Source organism: Notamacropus eugenii, chromosome 5 (genome assembly GCF_028372415.1).
Source record: "Notamacropus eugenii isolate mMacEug1 chromosome 5, mMacEug1.pri_v2, whole genome shotgun sequence".
Classification (NCBI taxonomy): Eukaryota; Metazoa; Chordata; class Mammalia; order Diprotodontia; family Macropodidae; genus Notamacropus; species Notamacropus eugenii.
In genome coordinates this window covers 83,720,976-83,740,674 of record NC_092876.1, presented here as the reverse complement: position 1 = coordinate 83,740,674, position 19,699 = coordinate 83,720,976, and the positions used below count along the sequence as shown (strand labels likewise).

General features: G+C 40.0%; 1 protein-coding gene across 2 annotated transcripts in view; it reads left to right on the top strand.

Annotated features, from left to right (window-relative positions):
- The first annotated feature begins 1,656 nt into the window (after positions 1–1,656).
- The window catches only part of AGO3 (argonaute RISC catalytic component 3), an 84,362-nt gene continuing 66,319 nt past the window's right edge, over positions 1,657–19,699 (top strand). The window contains exons 1-2 of one of the 2 annotated variants that reach the window (XM_072610053.1): positions 1,657–1,760; positions 17,748–17,919. In XM_072610053.1, coding sequence (XP_072466154.1) covers positions 1,742–1,760; positions 17,748–17,919 — 191 coding nt within the window. In that variant the 5' untranslated portion in view covers positions 1,657–1,741. Of the gene's footprint in view, positions 1,761–17,744; positions 17,920–19,699 lie in introns of both variants that reach the window. The other variant, XM_072610052.1, reaches the window with a different exon arrangement.

Sequence of the window (19,699 nt, the reverse complement as noted above, 5' to 3'; positions counted from 1 at the left end):
TCATTCTGTGGTAGAATTCCAGTCCGGTGCAGGTGCTGTATTTCCCAAGTTCCTTTTCCCAGAGGACCAGCTTGGCCAAGGGAGGGGTGTGTTTTTGAAACTCCCTCAGTCACTTATTGCTCAATCCAAGATTTTTAGTTAAGAAAAATTAAAAGTTGGTATGTGGGGGTGGGAATGGAGAACCGCGACACTGGGGTAAAAGGGCGGTCGGGTTGGGTTGCCAGCGTCTATCCCTTTCATTCCTCTTCGTTCCAAGAATGGGTTTTGAGGCAGCAGTTCTCGTTCTCGGAAATGCTGCCCCCCCCCCCCCCCTTTTAGGAACGTTTGAGGGAGCCGCTGATGGATCCGTTCCTCCCAATTCCAGGCAGCTGAGAGGATCAGAAGAATTGACCGTGTTGTTGAGAAAGGGGCCTTAGTTTTTCCATCTGTAAAGTGACTAGATGAGTCGGTCCCTTTGAGCGCTGACATCCACGCAACAAGCATTTATTAGGCGCTTACTATGTACCAGGCGCTGGGGATTCGAGGAGGAAAAGAGAAGCCCGCTGTACTCCTAGCTTCCGTACAATTACTGAATGTATAGGATGACCAGGACCTGCCAAAGTCTAGGAATTGGCACCGGGCCTAGCACACAATAAGCTCGTTGACTCACCCGCATGGGGGGGGCGGGGCCGACGTCTCTCTCCGCCTAAGAGATGACTGAGAGGAGAAACTGTCATGGCGGCCCTGCCTTGGAAGCTCAGGGCCGAGGCAAGCTGCTGGGTGGGCAACGTCCTGGGCAGCCCAGCCAGGCGCGGGAGGTGGGCGGGAGACCGTTAAACGGCCGGGCAGTAGCAGTTGGTGGAATGTTCCTGCTACTCAACCCGAAGTGTAACTGTATAAACGGTGGGGGAGGCTCGGAGCGTCCAATCAGAGACGTGAAAAAGGTGACAGACTTGGCCACCAGCCAATCCTGAGGCCGTGGGCGGGGGGAGCTGTCTGAAAAAGCTACGTTTCCTCGCCCCCCGCCTGTCAGTCAGCAAGGAGCAATGGGAGGTCCTTGGAGAGCTCCGCACCCTAGGAAGGCCACGCCCCCAGAATTTTCCTTTTTCCGATTGGCCCCGGCACACCTGAGGACGACGGGACATGCCCCAAGTTGCTCAGGCCTGAGGCCTGGAAGCGAGGACACACCCCCTCCGTGTGTGCCCCTTCATTACCATCTGCTCCGCCCCTACCCACACACCCATTCTCCACTGCCTTCACCTCCGTCCCCGCCCTTCTCCGGCACGAGGAAATCTGGCTTCCTGGAGCTTCGAGCTCCGCCTCCTTTTCCCCTCCCAGTTGCGGGGCGTTAGAGCGCGCGCCGGAATAAAGTATTCATTCAGGGTAAAGGGCGGCTAGGCAACGGAGGCACCGGGCTGGAACTGGCTGCGGAAGTGACGTCGGAGGGCTTCCGGGGGGGCGCCGGCGGCGAAGTCGGCGGCCGCGGCGGTTGAGCGAGTCCGCTTGCTAGCGGCTGCCGGCGACGACGGTTCGGGACGGCGGCTCCTAGCTCTCCCGTCCAGCTCGTGTCTGACGGCCTTTCCTGCGCTGTTGGAGCGGCGGAGCTGAGGAGGGCCAGCTCGGGGAAGGGGCCCTAGAGGAGGAGGCGCCGCCGCCCCGGGAGACTGGCGCGCGGAGCGAGCCGCCACCCACCTCCTTTCGTCTCCTCCCGAGCCGGAGCGGGCCCAACTCTCTCCTAGAGCAGCCCTGCCCAGCTCCATGAATGGAAATCGGCCCCGCAGGTGAGTGGGAGCCCCCGCCCCGTGCGCTTCCCTCCATCCTCCGGGAGCTCTCCGCCCCTGCCGTGAGCGTCCGCGGGGCTCCGTGAGGGTGTATCTGTGTCACGCCGCTCGCGGTGGACGCCAGCCATCTCTGTGACTTTGTGTGGGGAAGAGCCTCGTGTGCACCCCCCTGCCCCCTTGTCCATCCTGGCCTAGGGGGTGTGCCGACACGGAGCAGGAGCGTGTCAGCTTTAGGAGATGCTCCCCCATTCATTACTTTGTCTTCTGAAGGGACATAGTTTGTCCGCTAGACGAGGCTGCGCAAGTGACTTGTTTTTAGACTCCTTGCCCGAATTGTCAGGATTAACGAGAGAACGAATGTGTTGAGGTAGCTTTGAAAAAGTGTATACACTGCTAGAGAAATACGAGGTGGTAACTTGTTGCTACTGCTCTCCTCCTCTTAGTCGTTACCATTGCAAAGTGCTTTAAAGTTAACCCTTTAAGCAAATCAATTTAGGTAACTGTGGGAGTGCCGTGGTGGCCTGGCGAAGACGGAGTCCCTTGGGAATGTAGAAAGAGATATGCTAGGCTGGATAAGCTCCTTGAGGACAGGGAGCAGGGAGCACCGTTCTTTTGTTTACGTTTGTATCTCCTACGTTTAGTTTAGTCCCATAGTGCCTGACACATAGTAATCCTTTAATATGCGTGGGTGTGGAAACTGTTCTAAAAAAGTAGTGTCAGTGATAATTTGTCGTCACACTGTTTATAACATTTCTGGAGATTTTGCTTTGGGGGAAAGTTGAAATCTAAGCAATACTTTATCCACTTTTATTCTTCCAAAAGCCATTTGTGTAGGACATTAAGATGTAAGCCCAACTTGATTTGTTTTCTAAAATGATCATGTTTGGCAAATCTAACTTTAAAAGTATAGTTCAATTCAAACACTTAGAAATTAATTTGATTTACTATTTAGATAATTATCCTAAATGGAGCTACAAATTGTTGAGCTTTGAACTTAGTCCTTGCCTGTTTTAGAAACAGGAGAAAACTTGAACAAGAAGAAACCAACATTATAGTAAAGCCAAATTGCTACATTTTTCTGGGCATGGTGCCCACTATAACATCTAGCAAATACAGAAAACATTCTTTTTCAGAAAGGATTGTGAGGGGGAAAAAGCCCTCCATCTCCAAATTCATTGATTACAATTTTTCTTCTTAAGATGCTACTTTCTTACTTCTATAACATCCTGTAAAAGGAAGCTTTTGTTTACCTGGGTTTGTGCAAACTGCACCATCTTTTACAAGAATTTTAGCACTGACCTTGAAAATCAGGAGGGTCTTGGGTTCTCTGATACTGTCTGAGACTATGAAAATTCAGTAAGCATTTTATTAAGTTTGAAGTAATATACCTAGTACTTGTGCAAAGATACTAAGACAAAAAAATTCCTTTCCCTCAAACATCTTGCTATATTATTTTAAGGTTTGCAAAACCTTTCACACACACTATCTCATTTGATCTTTAAAGACAACCTTAGGAAGTAGGTGTTGTGACGTCTTATTTTACAAATGAGGAAACTAAGGCTCAAAATCAACAAATAATAAGGGCCTACTGTGGCCAAAGGATTATGCTGTAAAATAAGGACAATATCTGCTGTACCTGCTCCCGTTCTTCTGAAATATAAATAAAATATGAAAAATAATTTGAAAATTTTAAAACTCTATGTAAATGTCAATTATATCTTGTATATTATGTTTTCTTTATCACATGGTTTTTAATTTAGCCCAGTAGCAATGTATGATAGCCTTACCTTTATAAGTCATTCTGAAACAAATTTTTTCACTTAGGGAAAAGAAAATAAAAGGGCTTTTTTTCCCTTGAAATTTTCTCTGTACACCCTTTTCCTCTTCCTTTTTTTGAGCCTTTACATATCTGGACTCACCCACTTTGATTTTTCTGTTTCCATATAAAGTTATAGGAAAGTTCAGGTATAATCTATCTTTTTAAAAGAATTCCTCAAAATATTTTCTCCTACTTTAGCCTTTTTGCCCAGAAGTTCAATTCAATGCAAATTATACTGTGTTCTTGCCGTTTGAATAGTTTTACTACTAATGCTGAAATACATTTTCATATTAGTGAAAGCAGAGGTAGTTAATTTGTACTTTGTCCATATGCTTGAGCATCTTGAAATAGAGAATCACTTTATATGCTTGGCTCTAGCTAGTTTGTAAATTTATTATAACCAAGTAACTAAAAATAACCATAACATTGTTTTAAAATAATCATCTTTCGTTGTTATTAATAAAACTATTCCTTAAATTTTTAATGATGGGGAGTATGACAACTCAATAGCAAGTATTTATGTGACACTTTAAGGTTTGCTTAGATGAAAAAGGAATACTGAACCTCAAAAAAGTTTGTGAACAAGAACTCGGGATATGTAGTAGAGAATATATTGTATTAGAATATTTAGATGTTAGAATCCCAGATTTTCAGAGTTGAAACCAGGACCCCCCAAGACCATTTAGTTCAGTAGTGTCAAACTCAGATAGAAATGGGACCACTACAGAAGAATTCCTGTGGGTTGTATATTGACTCAGAAAGCCACATATCAACATTATTTATGTTCTGTTGTATTTTTTTTTATTTTGCTCAATATTTCCCAATTACATTTTAATCTAGTTCTAGCTGCACTTGAGAGTGTTGTATTCCACCTTCAGGTTCAGTGTTTGAAGCTTCTGATCCAGACTAATTCCAAACCATCTGAACAAGAATCCTAGCTTCCAGCTTCAGTGGTCACCAAAGTGTTAGAGTAACCTATTTGGTCAATTTTCTGCTTTAGAAGTATAATTTGAGCCCCCCCCCCCCAGTTATGTGCTAATATTATTTTTCTGAATTTCTGAAATGATCTGAAATAAGAATCTAGGGCATGAGTTAATTGTTTTAATAAGTGGTTAGAAAACAAACTCTAGTTATAGAATTGTTTTGTATTATATGACTCTGAAAAAAAAACTATGTAATTTTATTAGAATTGTTTTGTGAATCATTTCCACAAACTTTAAGTCTCTTGTTTCAGAAGAAATAGTTTAATTAGCATTTAAGATTATTTTATGGTCTTGACCTCCTTATTTATCACCGTTAATCGATGCAAGTGAAAAAAACTGTCCTTAACTTAAACTGTGGTTTAAGGCACTAGATTACTGTGGTTTCAACCCAAATTTAAAAAAAAAAAATCTGAGTGCCTTTTCTCCTTCACCCTCCTCTCCTAAAAATAGCAAGATAACTTTTAAAAAGCAAAGATATTAATTGGCTTTGATCCATCACCATTACAATGGGTGTGTAAACAAAGCAAAAGTCACCACAATGAGAAGTATGAAAGACATCAAAAATTATGTCAGACAGAAAATTCTCAATCTTGTTTACTAAGTAGAGAGAGACACAGTAACCAGTGGAAATGCTAGTTTTAATTATAAGCTCTTCTATAAAGCATTTCAAGGATGACAAGAAATTGTGAGCAATATTGCCTTGCAAAACAGTAGAAGAAATTGAGTAGAAAATGACTGCAGAGAGTTTGGCATTAGTGCTGGCAGATTGAGGGCATATGGAAAAAATTTGTATATGAAGTAAATTGTTCAGTAAGTCAGTGATCATTTGTTAAGCACCTGCTATGTGCCTGGTACTGTGTGAAGCACAAATATGAATACAAATATGAAAGTGAAGCAGTTCCTACTCTCTAATTGATGAGACAACATAGGTACACTTAAAGATAGATAATAGGAAAGAAGGGAGAGAGAGAGAGGAAAGAAAGGCAGCAAGGGAAAAGGGAAGAGGAAGGAGGAAGGAACAAAGGGAAAGTGGAAGGACCCACTGAAAATTTTTGAGAGGGAGTGGTGGTGACATGGTCAGACCTATGTTTTAGGAAACCAGTTTAGCAGTTGTGTAAGAAGGTAGACTGAAGCAGAAGGAGTTGAGCCAGGGAGACCAATTAGGAGGCTATAGTATTCCAGGTGAGAGATAGTGAGAGCCAGAACTAGAATGGTAGCTGTATGAGAGGAAATAAAAGCATATATTTTGCTGCCATCATTCATTCTTATTGGGTTTTAGCTCCACTATCCCATCAACTTATATGGCCCTCTCAACCTTGATCTCAAATCACTGTTGCTTATTTTTATCATTGAAGAAGTGTAGGCTTCTTAAAAGAATGAATCTCAACCACGGACTGCTCACAGAAAAGCCAACAAAGGCTGCAGGCAAAGATAAAAACATATTTGTATGTAGTCTTGCAAAAGATAAGATTATATAGATTAACCAAAGAATTTTGCCCATGATTTGTATTCACGTTTTTTAAAATGTTCATTTCATAAGTAGTACTAGATGAAAGATTTCTGCCCCTACACTTATCATCTTTTTGCATGTATTGGCATAGAGAACAGAAATACTCTTATTGTCTTCCATACAGCTTTTGGAAAGAGTTAATCATTATTAGGAGATTTTTGATGATTTTTACCTAAAACATTAGTCATTTTCATTAAATGTAAGTATGGAGTTTTTTTTTTCAATTTTTCTGCCACTCAGACTCTTCTACTGCATCTCAGCACTGATGCAACCTGATGCAAATGACGTTCCAAGAGTCATAGCATTCACTTAATGAGCTGAAACACAAACTTCATGTTAATCCTGAGGGACAGTTCACCTCTGAAATTCCTGTCAGAGGCAATAAGTGAAGTATTCTAGTCTTTACAAAGCTGGTGAATCAGTGAATGTCACAGTTTAAGTTACGTTCAGACAGTTTTCTTGCCTGGATCAAATATAAAGTTATTTAATAATAATAATAATAGCTAACATTTATATAGTGCTTACTCTATGCAAGGCAATGTGCTAAGTGCTTTACAGTCATTATCTTATTTGTTCCTCACAATAGCTGTGGGTGATAGGTACTATTATTATTCCCATTTTACAGATGAGGAAACTGAGGCAAGGTTAAGTTACTTACCCAGGGTCACACACCTAGTAAAGGTCTGAGGCAGGATTTGAACTTGGGTCTTCCTGACTCCAGGCCCAGCTCTATATCCATTCTTCCACCTTCCTATTTGTTTGGCATTTAACAGTCTTTACAAACAAACCTCTTTTTACCTTTTGTCTCCTTACGTTTTTCTTTTCTCCACACTCCCTGATTCAGCCATATGAAGCTGCTTGCATGACACTTCATCTTTCATCTTGTGCCTTTACATTGTTGCTTCAGATGCCTGCAATTTGGTGTATCTCCATCTGCTCTTAGAATCTCTGGCTTCTTTCAAGATTCAACTCAAAGGTTCCCTTTTGGGGAGACTATTTCTGACGTTCCTATTCCTCCCCATTTTCTCCTCCCCCCCAGGTCCTAGAGTCTTCCTCTCTATGGTTATTACTTTGTATATATCTAATTATTCTCATATCACTTTCTGCTAGAATATAAGTTGCCTGAGGATGTGAGGACTATTTTTGCCCTTTTGGGTATCCTTCCTGCTTAGCACTATACTTGCCGTGTCATAATTGTCAAGAAATCAATTAATTAACTAGTGGATAAATAAAAAAGAAATAAAACAGAATACAGCTCTGAGTATAGAACACAGCGTACATATTCAATGTAATGCCCATTTTAGGATATTTCTTGGTATGCTTATTATAATTTAAGAAGGCAATATTCATGTTTGTTTTGGGGATAGTAATGGATTTCATATTTCTTTGATGCTAAATACAGCATACTTTATATTAATTGCCCAGTTTCAATTCGTTATTATTTGTAGTAGGTTTGACTAATTAAGATTTTAACAGTTGTTGAAGATTTAAATAATGAGATGTTAAGTTAGTAGCTGTAATTAACTGTTTGCAATTGACAAGAGTAACTTGAAGAAAATAATTTTCTTAAAACAGAACTCAAAGAATTGCAAATGTTACGAAGAAATGACTGAAAATGAATGAAAGGAATGAAAAGACCTTTTGATGATGGTACTTTTTAAGAGCCTTTTTTTAAAGAGGGTGAGGATATCTTCATTAATGTAGAATTGACATATTTTCCAAAGGAAATGATGAGTTGTTCTGACTGAGCCTCTGAGTCTAAGCAAAGGTCTGGGGCCCTGTAAAAGGGAATTTTTCCTAGAATGGTTCTTTCTGTTGGACACAGACCAGTTCTCTATGACATAGAAAAGCTTCAGTTTAGAGCAAAATATCTGCTTAGAGAAATTATTTTGAGCTTATGAACCATAGTTAAGTGATATTTTATTTAATAACAAAATTATCTTGTCTCACACTGTTTCTGTTTAAAGGATTTTGGTTCTACTTAAAGGTTGGATTAGACGAAATATTTCATTAATCTAGCCTCAAATATTTTGTTTTGTAATACTGAAAACTGAGAACAGAAAAGTATGCTGTTTTTACCTTGTTGGCAAGTAATTATATGCTTGGAAGAAGGGAGCACTGACACTTCTTGTTTGCGGGGAGGTTAAAATAAAAGGATAATTTTATTTCAGATCAATATTCTTTCCACACTTGTTTAGAAGAAGTTGCTGTGATGCCTCAGAATGCTCCCATGAATAGCATTTACCAGACTTTCCTACTTCTAATTCAGTTATATAGGATACTCAGTAGATCCTTATCCTTGACTTTTAAACAAAATAGACTTGAGAAAGTGTAGTATATAGTTCAATCATGTTTCTACAGTTAGGATACGCAAACAACCTTTCTGTGTTTGTGAAATTTTTTTGGTCTTCCATTATCTGTGTGATAATATTAGTAACTTTCTTCAGGTAGTCTCTCTGTCTCTGTCTCTATCTGTCTGTCTCTCTTTCTCTCTCTCTCTCACACACACACACACACACACACACACGGAAAAGGATTCAGTAGAACCTTTTCACTTAATTTCTCCATCTTAAATATGGACTTTTTGTAGTTGGGAATCCATCAGAGATGAAGTCTAAATGTCAAAACATAATATTTTTCACTTTATTTTTTTAATGTTTTTTCTTTGTGTTTTCTTTCACAATATGACTAATATGGAAATATATTTTGCACATGTGTAACCCATATAAAATTGCTTGCTGTCTTGGGGTAGGAGGAAGGGGAAAGGGAAGGATAGAATTTGGAACTCAGAAAAACCCCAAACAAATGTGAAAAATTGTTTCTACATGTAATTGGAAAAATTATTTTAAAAATTCCTTTCTCTAGCATTCAAGACCCTCCACAATTTCTTAACACTGCTTTTCAGTATTCTAACATTCCTCTCCTTTAAACACGTTGTCAAATTTGACTACTCTTTGTACTACTTGACCCCTAATCTCCCTGCATTTTACTATCTCATTTTCTTCTGTCTTAGATATCTTCCTTCCCCCAGCCTGTTTTATTCCTTACCATCCAGTAAACCTCAGGTCAAACATCACCGCCTTCACAAAGATTGTCAATAACAGCCCCTACATATTTTATCTCCTAGAAGAGGAGGGAATATTTTGTTGCCATTGTATCTCCAGAATCTAGCTTAATACTTGGCACATACTAAGCACTTGTTAACTAGAACCTTACATATCTTACTCATTTTTGTTTTGTCTTATTCCACTACTAGACAGTAAACTCCACAGAAACTGGAATGTTGCCTATCTTATCTAAGTCCTGTATCTTCTCTAGCACCTATTTTGTTTGCATGAATTCAGATAACACTTAAAACTTCAAATGTATCATCCCAATACATAAAGATTTAAGTATGACAATGTAGACTACTGTAAAACAATGCTATCATTCTGGATATCAATATGGAATCATTCAAGAAAAGTATCACCAAACCTACTATACACTGTCTAAGAAGTGAAAGACAGAAAGAAGGAAAGGTCCAATAAATCTTCCAAAAGGTCCAAAATCTTCATAGCACCTGTCTGTGGTAGCAAAGAACTAGAAACAAAGCGGGTCCTTCCTAGTTAGAAAAATGCTTTTAAAAAAGCCCAGAGCCTTGCAGTTTTGGTGTTTTTTTTATTTTTTTGGAAATTATAGTGTCCCATGACTCAAAATAGATATTGACAGATTGCTTTCTCTATCGTTCCCATTCTCTCACTTATCTTCAGTTGTTCCCTGTCTACTACTGACTGCTTCCTTACTATCTACAAATATGTCCAAGTCTTCCCAATCTCAAAAACCCTGACTTGATTCATCCATTCTTGCTAGCTGTAGATAGGGTCTACATAGCCATGTGACACAGTGGATAGAACACTGGACCTAGAGTCAGGAAGACCTGAATTCAGATCCAGCCTCAGACACTTATTAGCTGTATGATTCTGGGTAAGTCATTTCACCCTTCTTGCCTCAGCTTCCTCATATGTAAAGTGAGCTGGGAAAGGAAATGGCAAACCTCTCCAGTATCTTTGTCAAGAAAATCCCAAATGGATCATGAGGAGTCAGACATGACTCCTTATAGGCCCATGATTGGATGTATAATTTCTATCAGATTGCTTGCTGTCTTTGGGGAGGAGAGAAGTAGTGGAGGGAGGGGGAAAAATTTGGAGCTCAAAATTTTATAAAGATGAATGTTGAAGACTGTCTTTACATGTGATTGGAGGGGAAATACTATTAAGGAAAAAACCCCACAATAATATAGGCCCATAGCCCTCTCCTTTTTTGTGGCCAAAGTCCTTGAGGAAAGCCATCTGCAATATGAATCTTCACGTCTTTTACTCCCTTTTCTTCACTTTCTGTCAAGCTTAACATTAGACAAAAGTCCTGAAAACAGCCAGAATCATATTAAAATATTATTAAGAAATTTAACATTAAGCATTTATTAAGTACCTTCTATGTTCCAGGTACTGTACTAAACTCAGGGGATACAAAAAGAGGCAATACCACCTGCCCTCATGGAGTTTATAGTCTAATAGGGGAGATAACATGCATACAAAATTAGCTATGTGCAAGATAAATAGGAAATAATTAACAGAGGGAAGGCATTGGAATTGAGAAGGGTTGGGAATTCAAGGAAACCAGTAGTCAGAGTAGAGGAAGGTGAACATTCCAGGCATGAAGGAGAGCCAGAGAGAATGCCTGGAGCCTAAAGATGGCGTGTCTTCTTCATGGAATAGATAGAAAGCCAGTGTCACTGGATGGAAGAGTACATCTGGAGGAGTAAGGTGTAAGAAGACTGGAAAGGTAGGAGGGGACTAGGTTATGAATGACTTTGAATGCCACACAAAACATTTTGCATTTGATCCTGGATGAAATAGGAAGACACTAGCATTTAATGAGTAGGGAAGTGACATGATCACACTTGCATTTTAGGTAAATCACTTTAGTAAAGTGGCTTAATGGAGAATGGATTGTAGGGGGGACTTGAGGGACGTGAGGTAGCCAGATCCCTCAGCAAGCTGTTGCAGTAATTAAGACATGAGATGATGAGAACCAGAATGGTGACAGTATTAGAGGGCAGCAAAGGTAGATGTGTCATCAACATGCAGATAGTAATGAAATCCATGAAACTGATCTTAATAAATAACAATACAATACAGTATAGATACTTTTAAGTTGTTTTTCTAAGTCAGTATGCAGCCAGCAGGGATCTGTTTCTTTTTGAGTTTGACACTACTGCTCTACAGTCTGGTTTCCAACTTCATTCAACTGAAACTGCTCCCCCCTGGCTATCTCTTAATCTCCAAATCTAATGGCATTTTCTCAATTGTTGATTACCTTCATCTTGACCTGCTCTTCTCTTGAGATTTTCATGACGTTATTCTCTCCTGGTTCTCTCCTGTCTATCTGACCCGTTCTCAGTCTTCTTTGCTGCATCTTTATCCAGGTCATGCCTGTTAAACATGAGTGGTCCCCTAAGGCTGTCTCTGGATCTCCTTTTCTCCTATACTGTTTCAGCTGTTGATCTCATTGACTCCCATGGATTCAGCTATTATTTCCATGTTGATGATTGTCAGATTTGTCCAGTCTTTCTAGTCTTCTTAAATGCCTGCCCCTTCCACTATGTACTGTGCAATTAGTGAAACTGGCCTTCTTGTTCTTTCTTGTACGTGACAGTATATGTCTTGATTCTAGGCATTTTTACTGACTGTTCCCCATGCCAGTCCTCTATGAGAAAGAGAATTTTCTTCTTCCTCCTCTCTTCCTCCTGGCTTAATATTGTCTGTATCTTGTTTATATATAGCTGTTTGCAGGCTCTCTTTCTCATTAGACTGTGAGGTTGTTGAGAATAGGGGCTGTCTTTTGCTATTCATTGTATCTTCAGTGCTTAGCATGGTACCTGGCACATAGTAGATGCTTAATACATCTTGACAGAGACTCGTATTGTCTGTTGTAGTGGGTTTCTTTTTCAGGTGTGGTTGGACTAAATGGCCATTGGGGTCCCTTCTGTCTCTGTAATTCTCTTACTGTGATCTGATTCCTGTTGGACATATTGGACATATGTATCTGGTAGTCTCACTGAAACTTGAAAATCATGGTGCAGGGGAAAAAATATTGGTTTTGAGTCAGAACAACCTTGGTTTAAATCCCAGTTTTGCCACTTAACTACCGAGATGACACTTAACTACTTTTGATAAGTTCCTTAACCTCTCTGTGCCTTTGTTTCCATATCTGTCCTATGTAACTCCTTTCCTTTCTTTTTCAGTCCACCTCTAAACTGTGCAGCCAGGTGACATAGTAGATACCATGTCAGATTTGGAGTTAGGGAAGATTGAATTCCAATCCTACTTCAGACACTAGCTGTGTGACACTGCACAAGTCCTTTTAACTTCTCAGATTCATCTGCAAAATAGGTTCAGTAATAGCACTTCTTTCACTGGGTTGTTGTGAGGTTCAAATGCAGTAATTAATATATGTAAAGTGCTTGGCAAACCTAAAAGGATTACGTAAGTGTTAGCTATTATTACTACCTTATTTTTGTTGAGTACTTCCCATTATTCCATTCACCCACATTTATAACCTAACAATGAATTTTAACTCTTCCTTATACTTTACCCCAAATTTTCAATCACTTGAGGAGTCTTGTCAATTCTATCTTCACAACATATTTTGTATCATTTTTCTCTATCTGTACTGCTACTCTCATAATTGAGTCTCTTCACCACTTGGTTAAAATAATGAAATGGCCTTCATACTGTTCTTTCTGCTTCTAGTGTGTCCTGCTTCAATTCATCCTTCACTTAGCTGTGGGGAAAAAAAATTCTTCCTTCTTATCACTCCCTTGCTCAAACCTTCAATAGCTTTCTGTTGCCTTTAGGTTAAAGATATTTAAGCACTTTCATATTCTGGTCCTACTCTACCTTTCTAACTTTATTTTATCTTATTCCACATTATGTACTGGGCAACTAGGTGACACATTGACTAGAGCATGGTGTCAAACTCAGAGAGAAACAAGGCCACTAAACTGTACTTAAGGACCACTGCAGGGCACATAGGTGGTAAAGCAGAGTAGTATTTTGATACCTTTGGGGTAGAGTATAGAACTTGGAGACAAGAAGGCCTGAGTTCAAATCCTTCCTTAGATACTTGCTAACTGTGGGACTCTGAGCATATTACCTAACCTTTGTCTCTCAGTTTCTTCATCTGTCAAATGGGAATAACAATAATAGCACATTCCTCATATAATTGTTATGAGGATCAAATGAATTAAGTATGTAAAGATAGGTAAAGCATATGGTTGTTCTTCGTTTTCGAAGAGGACCAAAATGACATCACCACAATAAACTTAAGTTTCAGTATATTCGACTATGGCAGATCAGACCAATATGAGCTCAGAATGCAATACCACAGATTGGGCACAGAGAGTCTGTGTGAACATTTGGGGTGGATACTTCAAATTTGCGCATCTTATGTTTCGTTTGGGCTGTCTCAATTCTGCTTTGCTCATAAAGCGCAGCACCCTTTCTGATGTGGGCATGCCATGCTGAGCAGTCCTGTGCTAGTGTTTCCCATGTGGCACAATCAGATCCAAAGTTCTTGAGAGAGACCTTGAGACTGTCCTTGTATTGCTGCTTCTGACCCCCATGTGATTGCCTGACCCATGTGAGTTCTCCATAAAATAGTCTTTTTGGGAAGCATACATTTTATATTTGAACAATGTGACCAGTCCATCAGAGTTGTGCTCTCTGAAGCATAGTTTGAATACTTGGCAGTTCAGCTCGAGCAAGGACTTCCCGTGTCTGGTAGCTTATCCTGCCAGGTGATTCTCAGAATCTTCCCAAGACAGTTCAAATAGAAACGATTCAGTTTCCTGGCATGCGGCTGGTAGTCTGTCCATGTTTCACAGGCATACAACAATGAGGTCAGCACAACAGCTCTGTAAACCTTCAGTTTGGTAGTCAGTTTAATACCTCTTCTCTCCCAAACTTTTCTTTGGAGCCTCCCAAACACTGAGCTAGCTCTGGCAATGCATGCATCAACCTCACTGTCAATGTGTACATCCCTGGAAAGTACACTACCAAGGTAAGTGAACTTATCTACAGAATTCACAACTTTTCCATTTGTTGTGACTGAAGTTTCCACATATGGATGGTGTGGTGGTGGCTGATGGAGCACCTGTGTTTTCTTGGTGTTAATTATTAGGCCAAAATTAGCACAGGCAGCAGAGAATTGGTCCATACTTTGTTGGATCTCAGCTTTAGAGGCTGCATTGAGTGCACAGTCATCTGCAAACAGGAAATCATTCACCAGCATTCCCTCTACTTTGATCTTGGCTTATAGCCTTTTCAAATTGAAGAACTTACTGTCAGCACAGTAGTTGACCTTGATGCCTTGTTCATCCTCATTGAAAGCATTTGACAACATGGCTGAAAACATCATGCTAAAAAAGCGTGGGAGCAAGCACACAGCCTTGTTTCACTCCATTGGTGACTGGGAAGGCATGAGAGCATTGTCCGCTGTCCAGAACCCTGGCAAACATGCCATCGTGAAATGGACATACAATACTGATAAAATTCTCTGGGCAACCAAATTTTGACATAATTTTTCCATAAACCCTCACTACTAACAGTGTTAAAGGCCTTGGTCAGATCTTCAAACGTTGTGTGCAGACCTCTGTTCTGCTCCTGGCATTTCCCCTGGAGTTGCAGGGCAACAGGCACCTTATCGGCTGTTCCTCGGCCCTTTCTGAAGCCACACTGGCTCTCAGGTAGATGACCATCTTCCAGGTGAAGGATCAGTCTATTAAAGAGGGCTCTAGCAAGAATCTTGCCAGCAATGACTAAGAGAGAGGACACCCTGCCCCCTCCCGTGATTGTCACAGGACAATCTGTTTCCTTTACCTTTATAGAGATGCACATTGGAAGCATCCTTGAACTCCTATTGGGTAACCTCCTCTTGCCATATAACCTGGAATATTTCGCTCAGTTTTTGTATGAGCAGTGGTCTCCCACCTTGTAAATCTCAGCACCAGGTGCTTTGCCACATGAAAGGAGCCTGCATTAGGATTAGGGAATACACTCAGAACCTCTTCTTCAGTTGGAAGTTCATCTAAGGAGGGATTGACTTCAACCAGCATATACAAAATACATAAAGCACTTTGCAAACCTTAAAGTGCTATATAAATGCTAACTAATATTAACAGTTTGTTTTCTAGCAATATTGGAGTACTTGCTGTATCCCATGCCTGTAATGTACTTCCTTTTCAACTCTGATTTGTAGAATCCTTATCGTGAAGGTTTAGCTTAGATGCCACTTCTTTGATAAAATCCCCTGTAATCCTCCGTTATTATTTTCTCTCATTTAAAAGCTTCTTGAGATACTTTGATATTTATTTCTCATGTTCTCTACAGGTTATTTCGATATATATCTGTGTATATGTTTTATTTCCCTCCTTGAGCTTAGGACTCTTTACTTTCTTTTTGTATCTCCAAGACCTGGTGCACATAGTAGGCCCTCTGCATATTTATGTTAGTTGAATTTCCATCTTGATTTATGGCTGTTGCTGGGTGAAGATTGAAATCTTGTGACAAGAAAAGTGAGCAACTCTAGGATGGACTCTAGTGGCATTCCCATGGAGATTGTCCCTTTTTTCTTTTCCTCTGTTTTGGCACAACAAATAGACTTAATCACACAAACCACCAACTTAGTAACTTATCAGACAATAATTAAGTAAAACCAAGTAAGTGTGATTGCCACTAGTTAATGGCCTTACCATTCATTCAATCAATCCTTAAGAATGATTTGAGGAAACAAGTCACCATTGCATCCTGGGGAGCAATGAAAACATGGTTGGCCTAGATAACCTTCTTAAAAGTCATATAGTTCCGACTTCTGTAGGTTTTAGTCAGACTTAATCTCCCTCTTATAATTATTAGAAGTCATTGAAGTATATGTGTGTGTGTGTGTGTGTGTGTGTGTGTGTGTGTGTGTGTGTATTTCTGTATTTGTGGAAGGGAGGTACAGGCAGGCATAGTATAGTATCCAAAAGGTCGGTTTTAGAATCAAGAAGACCCGAGTTCCAGTCTTACTGCTGACGTATACCAGAAGCCACTTTCAAAAGTCACAGGTGTTAAGTAACTTTTTCTAAGACTATAAATTTCCCAAGTTGAAAGTTCTCTATAACAAAACAGCTCATCTTCCTCCTCCCCCCAAACTCTCTCTACTTTCAAACTTCCCTATTAGTGTCAAGGGTACCACCATACTTCTAGTCTCCTAGACCCACAGTCTAGATATCATCTTCAACTCTTTACTTTAATTCAGCCTTCATATCTAATCTGGCCATGTCACTCCTCCCATTCAATAAAGACTGGTTGTTTCCTCTTACCTCTAGGATCAAATAAAAAATCCTCTTGGCATTCAAAGTCCTTCATACCTGGTGCCCTCCTCCTATCTTTCCAATCTTCTTACTCCTTAAATCTCAGTGAACTCTGTTACGCAGTGATACTGGCCTCTTTGGTGTTCCCGGAACAAGATGCTCTATCTCTAGACTCTGGGCATTTTTTTTTTTTTTGGTCTAGAATAATCTCTTCTCATCTCCACCTTCTGGCTTCCTTCAAGTCCCAGATAAAATCTCATTTTATATGAGAAGCTTTTTTGCTTACCTTTAATGCTAGCATTTTCTATTGATTATGTCCAATTTACTCTGTCCATGACTTGTTTTTGCATAGCTGTATGTTGTTTTTCCCCCATTAGACTGTGAGCTCCTTGAGATTAGGAACTGTGTTTTTGTCTTTTGGGGGGCCTAGGGGATTCCCAGTGCTTAGCACAGCACCTGACACATAGTACTTAATAAATACTTATTAACTGGAAGATTCCAAATCTTACCCCTTCGCATCTCCATTTGCTTCCCTGTCTCCTAATTATTAAGCTCTTACCGATCACACAACCCTTCCCTTTGAAATTCACTATCGTGGGTATCTCAATAGTTTTAGAATGATTATCTCTAAGTAGATATGACATACAATTATAGGCAACATTGCCACAATTAATTTTTTCGTACTAAATGCATAGGAACCCTCAACCCAAGGTACACACATTAAGCTTTGCAGCAAGCCCAGATCCAGGAGCTATCAAGTATTATTAGGTTACCCACACTTGGATATGACAGTGTAAATATTAGTCATGTAGAAGAGGGATTTATAAGCTTCTTCATCATCCCCTCCCCTTGGGGGGGGGGGGGGCGCAATTGACCCACTTTAATTCAGCCTTCATATCTAATCTGACCATGTCACTCCTCCCATTCAGTAAAGTCTGGTTGTTTCCTGTTACCTCTAGGATCGAATAAAAAATCCTCTTGGCATTCAATGTCTTTCATACCTGGTGCCTTCCTCCTGTCTTTCCAATCTTCTTACTCCTTAAATCTCAGTGAACTCTGTTTTGTGAAGTCTATGGATCTTTTCTCAGAATAATATTTTTAAATGCATAAAATAAAATACAGAGGATTATTAAAGAAACTAATTATATTGAAAGAATTGTAAATAATTAAGTTTAATAAAAAGTTCATGGATCCCAAGATAAGATTCCCCTCCTCTAAATCTCTGACCCTAATATAGCAAATATAAGGTGCAATGATATATTTTTCTTTTTTTTCCTAGCAGGACCCGTTGGGGCACAGCCCCTGCTCATGGTGCCCAGACGTCCTGGCTATGGCACCATGGGCAAACCCATTAAGTTGCTGGCCAACTGCTTCCAGGTTGAAATCCCAAAGATTGATGTCTATCTCTATGAGGTAGACATTAAACCTGACAAATGTCCTAGGAGGGTAAACAGGTAAGATTTGAAATATTTTGATTTTAGGGGTACTGCAACCTACTTTAATTGTGCATCTGTGTTTACAGTTTGACTTGGTATACTCCAATTTACTCTAGAATTCAGTATACCTTAGAGATAGAAGAGTTGCAAAAATAGCAGTACTATTGTATAAACTGCTTTGGAGCTACATTTCACTTCAATTTGAACATTTCCATTCCCATAGTTATGATAAGAAAAGTCTGATGCATCTGTACATCCCTCCTCAACTCAGGGTAAACTCACTAGGGAGGTGGGGAGCATTGGATTCTGACATAGTAGAAAGAGTGTCAGTTTAGAGTCAGAGGAGCTGGATTTGAATGTGAGACCTCAGGCAAATCATTTAACCTCTCTGGCCCTCAGTTTATCCATTTCTAAAAACAGGGATTAAGACTAGATGGTCCCTATACTCCCTTCCAGTCCTAAATCTATGACCTTGTGTTTGTGCTATATTCTTCTCTCCCATTTTTACCTCTTTTCACTCATCCTTTACAGTTGCCCACATTTCCTCATTTTCAGCTTCGAACAAATTATTCCTCCTGTTTAAGGATTTGATGGTCAGAAATATAGTTTGTATGATGTTAGGCTATTAAGACAGTTAGGATGTGTTTATACTTACTAGTCACAGGACTTTGAACCAAATAATGTATTGGTTCAGTTTAGAAATTATTTTGGTCAATCAATAAGTATTTTTCAAGTGCCCATGTTCCAACTACTCTGCTGGATGGTAGGGAATAGAAAGACCAAAAAGAAGCTTACTTTCTGTTGCAGGAGATAACATGTACTGATAGAAGTACATATAGAATAAATATAAATGACTTCAAGGTGGTTAAGGAAAGCACTGGGTAATTCAGTGGGTGGGTGGGGAACAAGAAAGGCTTTGTGGGAGTTGCATATTGAAAGGAGTGAGGGAATTTTTGAGGTAATGAGGAAGGAGTGCTTTCCAGCCATGGGGGAAGACCAATTCTGAGGTTCAGAAATGGAAGATAAAGTGCTGTGTGTGAGGAAATGAGAGAGCTGTTTTGGATGGACCACAGAATAAGAGAAGGTGAGTAATGTGTAATAAGCTGGAGAAATAGAGTGGGGCCAGTTTGTGAGGGGCTTTAAAAGCCTATCAGAATAATTTATACTTTAGCCTAGAGGAAATGGGGTATCACTAGGTTTCATCAGGTAGCAGAGTGGTATAGTGAAATCTTCACTGGAGGAAAAAATCATTTTGGCTTCTTTATGGAAGATGAATTGGAGTGAGGAAAAATTTGAGGCAGGGAGAGCAAGTAGGAATCTATTCGTAGTAGTCCATATGAGAGATGAGGAGGGCACTTCAATTAAAGGTGGTTGTGTGAGAGATACTGAGAAGGGTCCAGGTCAAATGTGAATGATTTGTCAAATATGATTCAGCATGTGGAGTGAGATGGAAGAATTGAATATGCCTGAGTTTACAAGCCTGAGAGATTGGAAAGATGGTAATGCTCTTGACGGAAATAGAGAAATTCAAAAATAATGAGTTGTCTTGCTGTGTTGAATTTAAGACATCTCTCTGAGATATACAGTTTGAAATGTCTTAATAAGCAAGTGGAAATGCAGGACTAGAGTTCCACAGAGAGACTCAGGCTGGATATGTATATCTCTTGGAGTCATTTGCATAAACATAATTAAACTCATGGGAGCTGATAAGATCACTGTGAGAGAGAGAAAGATTCATGACTGAGCCTTAGGGAAAACACTCAGGTAAGGAGTGTGTGATGTAGAGGACTAGCTGAAG